This window comes from Mesoplodon bidens, assembly GCF_964165515.1.
Source record: "Mesoplodon bidens genome assembly, chromosome: 4".
Classification (NCBI taxonomy): Eukaryota; Metazoa; Chordata; class Mammalia; order Artiodactyla; family Ziphiidae; genus Mesoplodon; species Mesoplodon bidens.
Window position 1 is genome coordinate 66,860,461 of NC_138160.1, and position 10,653 is coordinate 66,871,113.

The window sequence follows — 10,653 nt, forward strand, 5'->3', positions numbered from 1 at the left end:
GTAGAAACACAGACATAGAAAATCTGTGTCTATGGTGTGTGTGTGTGTGTGTGTGTATGTGTGTGTGCACTAGGTTGTGATGTAAACGTATCTCTAACTCCAGGGAGCAGAAATTTGAAAACTAATAGGCAAATAAACTCCCTTCCAATTCTAAGACCTTTGATTCCCTTCTCATGCTGCTGACCAGTAAGTTGCTAAAGGTTGTTCTGGAAGGTATAGGGAGTACTTAACTATTAGCATGCCCATGGAACTGGGCTACTTTGATATGCACATAGGTTCCGGAAGCGCCCCTTCTGGGTTTTTATAGGGCTTGTCTGTAAAAGTGCTTTCACATTTTTATTCTTAAATTCCTTAACGTTCTTTAAAGCAGTTCTGTAATGTAAACCCCTTGTTTTTGTCTAACTTTTGTGTTGTCAATAGCGACACCTAGTGGTAAAAGAGTCCTATTGCAAATATCTTGTACAGACTTAGAGCTGAAAAGTGATTTTAGAGATCACCAAGTCCCATTTTGTAAATTATTAAAAACAAACTGGAAACTCACATGTATTCCTACATTCATATAAACTTTACATGAGAATAAATAAAACTTATGGCTAGGTGGTGATTTCTTGGGTTACTTTAAAGCTTTTCAAATATCCAGAGATCACTGTTAGTAATAACAGTGAAGCAGAGATTTAACAAAGCATGCCCTGATAGGCTAACAGGAAGTTATAGTTCAGTATATCTACAGCTGTTGGTGCATTGGTATTTACACGTGCATGCCAGATCTTCAGGGTTTAGTATGGTGCCTGGCACTTGGTAGTACTCAATAGATCTCTGTGGAATGTTTGTGTATGTGGGTGATCACTGAGCCCAGGGGAAGCCTCCCATGGTTTCCTTTCTGCAGACGCTAAGGGCTGGACCTGTTTTGCTCCTGGGAACTGACACCCACTCCTCTATCCTTTGAGAAGACTCATTTCCCCTGCCACCAGCAGCAGAGTGGGAGGAGGTTTCCATAGCCCCCTCCTTCAGTAGGTTCAGAGAGAGAATACCCAAGCCCTTTCCTGCGTAGTGAGAGGGAGATGGTTAAATAAAATATAGTAGCGTATAGTAGTTAAGGGGAGTGAATTCATCTCCATGTATCAAAACAGGCAATTCTCAGGGCTTCCCTGGTGGCGCAGTGATTAAGAATCCACCTGCCAATGCAGGGGACACAGGTTTGAGCCCTAGTCCTGGAGGATCCCACATGCCGCGGAGCAGCTAAGCCCATGCGCCACAACTACTGAGCCTGCGCTCTAGGGCCCGCGAGCCACAACTACTGAGCCCACACACCTAGAGCCCATGCTCCTCAATAAGAGAAGCCACCGCAATGAGAGGCCCGCGCACTGCAACGAAGAGTAGCCCCCGCTCACCACGACAGCAACAAAGCATGTGTGTGTCGCGCACAGCAACAGACTCAACACAGCCAAAACTAAATAAAATGAAATAAATAAATTAAAAAAACAGGAAATTCTCATAGAATGTTGAGTTAAAACAGAAAACAAAAACTAGATGCTAACTATGCATGCCACTTACCACTATTTATATAAAAAATACACTAATACCACACATTTTCTGTAGTACATATACAGTACATGTACCTAAAAACATTAAAGTGGTCTAGAAGGACATACAAAACTTGTAAGAGAGGTTACCTCAGAGGTGGAGAGTGGGAACTTGGACTGGAAGTGATCAAAGAAGACTTGGGCTCTTTTTTAATGCAGTATACACATGTATCCAGAGACTGCAAAACTAAAAATTCACTAAAAAATAAAAGATTTTCGTCTTTATAGATAATTTGGAAGTCGCAGAAAAATTTGAAGGAGAAAATTTAAAACTTACTTGTGTTTATAACCTAGGGATACTACAGTTAAATTTTTGATATATTTTCTTGTTGTGGTTAAACATATTTAATTAGGATCATTCTGTATATGGTTTTACACCCTGATTTTTCACACTGCACATTTTTTATTTGATCTATTGTGTCAAGTTTTACTTCAGTCTTAGGTGTTAAAACATCTTTGGGTTTTTGCCCTCTGCTTTTATTCCTGAGGTTGGGGCTTTATACCCTATTTCTGATTCTGCATTTACCAGTGACACTGTGAAACTTTTCTCTAAAATGGCCCACTACTCCATAATTAGGTTAGCTGGTGCCGTCAAAGCAGTATGTGAAATGTGCAGGTTGCAGGTTCTGCAGCCTGGATCATGCATCCGCAGATCCTCACCACTCTGGGGACATTTCATAAATGATGTCAAACCACAGGCAACTTCTCACGACTGTTCTCAGCTGTGATTAAATTGGAAAATTATGTAATAATTATGTAATAATCTGCTCACTGATGTACAAATTTAAATAGTAGCTGGTTTCTTGGGAAGAAACCATTCAAAAATCTGAAAAATATATAGATCCCTTTTCCAGAAAAATGTATGTGTTGGGTATGTGTGTGTGTGTGTGTATGCATACACGCACAGGTACATATTTATATCAGAAAATTCTACATACAGTTTCAGGAGGTTCCTAGACCCTCTAAAATATAATCCTAGATCAAGACTCTTAGTCAATAAATCGTTCAAAATGGCTTTCTTCTATTATACACACACACACACACACACACACACACCCATATATACACACACACATCTATGTTATGTCATGGGCAGGAGGAAAAGGGGTATGGTGACCGGGAAAAAAACTACCTAATTATAAACATAAGAAAATGTGTAAAATATAGAATGAACAAAGTCAACTATTGTATATACTGGAATTAAAATTCTAAGGAAATACCTGGAATCTATCAGGCACCTAAGGGGGGGGGGCAGTGTGGTCCAACATACCTGCAAACACACACAAAAACAGAATACCTGAAGCTGTCAAGCTATATAGAGAAAACATATCTTCTTATAAACTGGATAAACAAATTCACCAAGCTGTTGGGGGAGAAAGATATGACAAGACAATCTATTTCATGTCATTGTTTCCAAAGCAGGTGTTAATGGACAAAACGTGTTTCAACAAGTAACATTTCCCTCAACTGTTCTCAGCTGTGATTGACATAAAAAAAGAGTTATTTAAAATGTGGCTCACTCTGCCCCCTATTGTACAGGTTTAAACGTTCACTGGTTGTTAAAGAGGTAAGAAAGCATTATAATATATTTATCAGCATCTAACCTCATCTTATTTGAAAATTTGGGTATGCTCAGCATGTCCTACACTTGTAACCCAGCCAAGTAACATGATCCATTGTTCGACTTCTAATTAACTACAGTCAAAGGGGTTCAGAAAGCTAGACTTAAACAAAAACTCCTACACTGTGGGTAGATTAGACAATTCATGTCAATAATTTATTACCACAAGTAAGCAGATCACTGGTAAGGACCTGCAGAGGAAGCTGACACTTCTCAGACTGGAAGGTCTGAAGGGGTGATTGGGGGCCACAATTTCCTCCTCTCCCTCCTACAGGGAAAGCTCTCCTTATCGTCAGAATTGCTGTTTGAAAGCTTCAGATCCTCTGGGAAGCAAGGGAGGTCAATGATGTTCATCAAGCCTGGCTCAAGTTCTAAGGGCTGTATGTGAGTGGCTCCCTCATTTTGAAGATACACACCACATATTGAAGGCTTAAGTGACAGTCTGAATGAAGTGGCAATTGTTTGTGTGCATATTTGGAAATGTTGGTTATCTGTCACTCCTGGGTCCCCTCAAATGATCACTCTAAAACGTTCAGTTGTTAAATGTTTTAATACTTTGCTCTAAAACTCCTGTGGTGACAATACCATGACAATAAGCTTTAAAAAGTCCACTTCTTTTCCTCACATACTAGTAAATATAACATCGTTTTACCAAATAATACGGATAGAAATTGTGCTAGAAACTAAGAATGCTTAGTACATCCTGCCAAGGCAGTCTCCCAAGTACAATATCATAAGAAATGTGACTTAATACTTGGATGATCCATTTTATTTTAGACTTTATAGGTTAGAATAAAGATTATACAAGCAGCTGTTAGTGAAAATTTTATTGTAATATGGTAATTTATGACCTTAGTCTCTTTTCTCAACTTTGTAAAATCAATAAAGACATGTTAGCTACTTTGACAAACGTGAAACAGGCTCCAGTTATGTTACCCACAGATGACTATTATAACAAAATCCAGACATTTACCTGGAATGAAACACAGAAATTTCATCTATACAAAGATATACATTCAAATTTGCATAGCTGTCAAAATAGAACTGTCTCTCAGCTCTCTCAAAAAATAAAAGGAGAAAAACCCATATAGTTGAGGTATTGTGTATTTCCATAATACAGTTTACAACAAAAACTCTTATTAAATACCCAGCATTATGTATGCCATAATTCACTAAGGAGCCACCTGTAAGGTAGTGTTTATTATTTTGCTATGAGGTGCATCTCCTACAGGAACAGTTTAATTTAGAGGACAGACTCTTTTTCTAGTTTCAGCTGTGCCAATTACTTGGGCAAATTATTTCAAAAATACTTAAGAGCTATCTTTTTTTGGCTTCTGACTTATAAAATGAGGTGGCCAGAATAGAGCAGTAGTATCACCATAAGTGCGGAAAGCAAGGGGATAGCTTCATAAAGACTGCCTGAAAGCTTGTTGATAAGACAGATTTTTTCCAGCAATACTGTAAAGATTGTTTTCCAGAAGATCAGGAGTATTTGTATAATCTAACAAATGCCTTAGGGACTCTGACGTTCTGGATTTGGGAACCACAGGACTAAGTGATCTCCAGATTCTTTCTGCACTAACAATTTCTGATTTGTTTGGGGTTTGCTAGGCAAATGTAAGAGGTCACAGAATTTAAATATTTACTCATTCACAATTTTTTTTTTTTTTTTTAAATTTATTTATTTTTTTTATTTTTGGCTGTGTTGGGTCTTCGTTTCTGTGCAAGGACTTTCTCTAGTTGTGGCAAGTGGGGGCCACTCTTCATCATGGTGCGCGGGCCTCTCACTGTCGTGGCCTCTCTTGTTGCGGAGCACAGGCTCCAGACGCGCAGGCTCAGCAGTTGTGGCTCACGGGCCCAGCCGCTCCGTGGCACGTGGGATCTTCCCAGACCAGGGCTCGAACCCGTGCCCCCTGCATTGGCAGGCAGATTCCCAACCACTGCGCCACCAGGGAAGCCCCATTCACAATTTTTAAACCTTTTAATTTGTAACTAAGACTCACAAGAAGTTGCAAAAACAGTATAGTTTGTATACTTCACCCAACTTCCCCTTAATAACATACTTGATAACCAGAGTATATTTTCAAAACCAGTAAATTGACATTACAACAGTATTAACTACAGAACTTGCTTTATTTCATCAATTTTTATATGCACTTTCTGGGGACTATGAAATTCCATCACAAGTATTGATTTGTGTAAATACCGCCACAATCAGGACACAGGACTGTTCCATCACCACAAAGACACTCCCTCCTGCCACTCTTTTATAGTTTGTCTCTATCCCCATCATTCATCCTTGGCAGCTACCCATCTCTTCTCCATTGCTATAATTTGTCATTTCAAGAAGTTCATATACATGAAATGATACAAGACATATGTAACCTTTTGGGATTGGCTTTCTGTACTTGGCATACCACTAAGATCCATAGAAATTGTTGCACGCAACAAGTGTCTTTTACGACTGAGTAGCATTTCACTTATGGATGCAACCACAGTTTATTTGCCCACTGAAGGACATTTAGGTTGCTTCTAGTTCTTGACTGTCACAAATACAGTTGCCATGAACATTTGTTTACAGGATTTTGTGTGGGCAGACATTTCATTTCTGTGAGATAACTACCCAGGAGTGCAATTGCTGGATCCTAAGCATGTTAACTTTATAAGAAACTGCCAAACTTTTCTAGAGTGACTACCATTTCAGAGTCCCACCAACAATCCAGTTGCTCCAATCTTTCCAGTGCTTGGTATTGTATTTTTAATTTTAGTCATTTGCTAGGTGTATAGTGATATCTCCTTATGATTTTAATTTGCATTTTCCTAATGGCTGATGTTAATCATCTTTTCATGTGCTTGTCATCTCTTCAGTGAAATGTTTGTTCATTCGTCCATTTTGTAATAGGATCGTTTTCTTACTTTTGAGATTAGGGAGTTCTTCGTGTATTTTGGATACAAGTCTTTTATTGGATATGTGACTTGCAAATATTTTCTCCCAGTCTGTAGTTTTTCATCCTCTTGACAAGGTATTTCACAGAACAAAAGATTTTAATTTTGATGAAGACCACTTTATCCTTTTTTTTTTGTGGAACGTGCTTTTGGTGTAATCTCTTAGAACTCTTCACCTAACCCTAAGTCATGAAGATGTTGTTTTTGTCTATAATTTTTACAGCTTTACTTTTTATATTGATGTATGATCCATTTTGAGTTAATTTTTGTAAAAGGGGTGAAGTTTAGGTTGAAGTCCATTTTTCTGCTAATTGAAGTCCCCACTATCTATTGAAAAAAGTATCTGTCCGCCCAATTACTTTTGTATCTGTCACATAGCAGTTGGTCATACCTGTGTAAGTCTGTTTCTAGTCTCCTAGTTTATTGATGTCTGTCCCTCCTCTTGACACCACACCCTCTTGATTACTATAGCTACAAATTGTCTTAAAACCAGTTTGTGATCCCTCCACCTTTATTCTTCGTTTTTGATATTGTTTTAGCTATTCCAGTTCCTTTGCCTTTCCATACAAATTTTAGAATTAGCTTTTCTATTTCTACCAAAAAGAGCTGCTGGGATTTTGCTTAAATTTTGCACCCAACGTTAGTGCTTCATTTCCCTCCCTAGAACTTCGAGAAGGATTCAAGAATGAAGGGGCTTCATTCACAGATGGTGGGGGAGTAAGGGGTGGGATGGAGGGAATACACAGGAGGCAGAGGCAACTCACATCAGGGTCAAACATTTGGGTCTGAGGCACCTGTGGTGGATTTATGGGTCAGTGGTCACAGGACAGAGGCGTCCTGGGTGTACCCAGGAGACAAGCACAACGGGAATAAAGACACATAGAGAATGGACTTGAGGACACAGGGAGGGGGAACAGTAAGCTGGGACAAAGTGAGAGTGGCATGGACATATATACACTACCAAATGTAAAACAACTAGCTAGTGGGAAGCAGCTGTGTAGCACAGGGAGATGAGCTCGGTGTTTTGTGACCACCTAGAGGGGTGGGATAGGGAGGATGGGAGGGAGACGCAAGAGGGAGGGGATATGGGGATATATGTATATGTATAGCTGATTCACTTTGTTATAAAGCAGAAACACACCATTGTAAAGCAATTACACTCCAATAATGTTTACAAAGAAAAGCATATGCAAACTGACAATGTATTTATTAGCTCCTGCTCTCATGAAAGAGATTTCTCATCTCTCCAAATCCTGTGGAATTGATTAGAGAATGGTACTATGTGTGTACGTCTATGTTTGATATCTTTGGTTGAAATTTTCAGTGGAGAAAGCCTGTTAAAGATAGAACATGTCTACGAAAACCAACTTGCTCACTGGTAATTTAGTACACTCCCCTGGTATTATTCAAGTTGTGTGTGTGAATAAAAGCTTTTCCCCTATTAAAAAAAAAAGTACCAAATTAACATGTACATCTTAGTAATATGTCAAATATATTTCAATTAAAAAAATAAAAAACAGCCTGTCTCCACCCTCGTGGAAAGACCATCACACAATTGCGACAAGTATAAGCACAGAGAGTACAAGTATAAGCACAAGTGTGAAGTGTGAATTTGGGATCAGAGAGGTCTGAGGTGGAAGGAGCAGCAGGTGACCTGCCAGGCACTACCTGAAGCTGGCTGGGGAATGCAGGTTTGAGCAAGTGAGAGGTCGTGCTGCTGAGCAGGCAGAGAAAAGACAACACACAGGGTCTCCTATGCCAGGTATGGATCCTGGTCTTGATCTTATGGGAGATAGTAAGCCAAAAATTTCCATTTTCCAAAGATCTTAAACATAACTCAGAGAACAAATTAACTCATACCTACTAATGCTGCCAAAAGCAGTTCTTCAGATCACAGATTTCATAAGGCTAATAAACTTTTTTAGATATAATTTTACCATTTTTTCCTATCGAAATCTTCAAGCAATTTGTGGACAGAGGACCCCTATGTACCCAACCAACACCCACTTCAGTTACCAAAAGACAACCAACCCATCTGGACCATTTCTACCTAGTCACTTCCACTACTTTGTGTGCCTCGAAGTAAATCTCAAGATCAAAATCTATATTACTGACAAGCTCAAGACAAGAGTACTTAGATCAATCTTTCCATAACTGGTCTCCCTTACGCCTTAATTTGCCTGGAATACACTTCCATTAACTCCTGTCTACTAAACTGTGTAGTGCCTAAGTTTTGCTATCATAAACACAAAATTACCAGATGGATCCTGATGACTTTTAGATAAATGAACATCACCAGAGCAGGGAGTAACCTGACCATAGTATCTATCATATTGGGTCCCTAAGGATATGGATCCAGGAAAATACATTTCTCAGGGATCCCAAGATGATTCCCACTAGAAGCTCAAAGAGTTTTTTAGGCCCTTACACAGGAACACTGTATATTTATTTCAGATTTAACCAGTATTGTTTATTCCATGGAGAAGGGAAAAATATTTGTTATGAATTCCATTTACTCTAGAAAATCCTGAATCAACTGTTTTCCCAATCTCCTAAAATTGGTAAAGCATACAATGCATCTCTGTGGTGAGAAAAGACACAAAACGTATTTTCGGCATATGGAAATTTATTACTATCCTGCTTTGATCATCAAAACTTATGATCTTGGTCTTTCCTTCTTGCCTTTGTATAAGGCCAAAAGAGAGACATTGGCTACTTTGACAACCTTAAAGCGGACTCCAGGAATGTCACCAACAGCATGACCTTTGCGACCAAATCCAGCAACCAGAACTTCATCATTTTCCTGGAATAAAATCAACAGTTTACTTCTGGTGTAAGTGGCAATCACCAAAAATACCCATTCATCCTATAAACAACTGAGGGAAACAGTTGCTACCCCAGAAACAGAAGCTAACAGGCTAAAACACTTACCTCAATAAAATTCAAACAACCATCATTGGGTACAAAGGCAGTGATTTTTTTGCCATTCTTGATTAGTTGAACCCTGACACACTTCCTGATGGCAGAATTTGGCTGTTTGGCTTCAACCCCTCTGAAACATAAACAGCATGTAACACAGTAAGCTGCCTTTCTGAAAAGGGACACATTTTAGTTCATTAAGCATAAAACTTATTAGAAATTGTAGTATTCCTACCTTTTCAACATAATCCTAAATTGCTAAACTTAAACCAAGTTTTTCTTTAGTCTTAGTTTCATTAGACCAACAGGGGAAACTTCTGGCCTCTTTATAGTTGTAAAACACGAACCAAGAAATAGAGCTAGAAATCCTGGATTCAAATCAGTACCACTAAATTTGATGGGATCATTTCGTAAAGTCAAAAAACAGTTGAGTGCTGGCAAATTCATGTGGCTCAATCTTAGCTGTAGAACATCAGGCAAGACACTTCTTCATATTAGTTTTCTCACCGGAAGAGATGTAATTGTAAAGATGAAATAGTTGATGGGTGTGAATTACTTAGTTTCCACACATATTAAGCTCTCATAATGTCCCTTGTTTCATTATCGCTACTTTCTCCCCTCCAATGCCACCCCAGTTCCCTCCAAACTAATGTTGAAAGTTTAAAAACCTCTGGGGGTTATTTAACTTCCCAAAAAACGCAGATACACAAAGACCTAGAATTTACATGAAGCTTTCTTTAAGCGCATCTATCCCGAGTTACCACACTAAAACCATGAAGGAAACAGCGATGGACTTTCACTTACACTTTTTCAAGCACAATTCCCTTGGCATGAGAAGCACCTCCAAAAGGGTTGGCCTTCAGGGCTGTGCCCAAATGGGCTTTCTTGTACTGTTTATCATGCCACTTCTGGTCTCGTCGGTGGCTACGGAGCTTCCTGGCAGTACGAAGACCGCGACACTTGCCTAAAATGGAAAATCACCTTAGATCCCCAGTAAAAACACCCAAACCTTATTTTACATTATCTCAGGTACTAGCCTCCTCTAGACTACAGGCCGGTAGGTTCTGACATCACACCCTGGCCCTGGTCCGAACCGCAAAGTTTCCCTTGAACCAACTAAGACGTGGACACAAGCGCTCCAACAGGTGTGCTCTCCCCAACGAACGAAGCCCCGCGCCAAAGCTCGGGGGAGCGGCGCCCTCCCCAACGCCCCCGCGTCCCTCTTGAACTCCGGCTCCGCGGCCTCCGAGCAGCCCTGGCTCCTTCCCGCCCGGCCATGTGCCTGCGGCAGCGGCGTTCCCCCGGCGCTGCCCATCTGCTACCCGCCGTGGCTCTCCCTCACCCTTCTGTTTCTATCTGTCCGCCCGTCCCCGAAACCCCAGTTTGCACGCGTAACCCCCTCACCCCGGCCCGGGACACCTCACCCATCCTGCCGGCGCCACGGGCCTGAGCGAAAGAGAGAAGCAGTGCAGGAAGGAGCCACAAACCATCGCGAGCAAGCCCCGCCCAGATGAGGGCCCTTGCGGCTGTCTGCGTAGCGCCTGGTCCGGCTGGCGCCTCTCGGTAGAAAACGAGAAGTCTGCA

The 10,653-nt window shown here is 40.4% G+C and overlaps 1 protein-coding gene across 1 annotated transcript; it reads right to left on the reverse strand.

Annotated features, from left to right (window-relative positions):
* Positions 1–8,758: 8,758 nt before the first annotated feature.
* RPS23 (ribosomal protein S23) lies at positions 8,759–10,582 on the reverse strand. Its single transcript, XM_081230421.1, has 4 exons — positions 10,494–10,582; positions 9,874–10,033; positions 9,082–9,202; positions 8,759–8,953 (listed from the first exon to the last, which is right to left on the reverse strand). Exons 1-4 carry the CDS (start codon positions 10,495–10,497, stop codon positions 8,807–8,809), a joined length of 432 nt encoding a protein of 143 aa, XP_081086547.1. The 5' UTR covers positions 10,498–10,582; the 3' UTR covers positions 8,759–8,806.
* Positions 10,583–10,653: the final 71 nt, after the last annotated feature.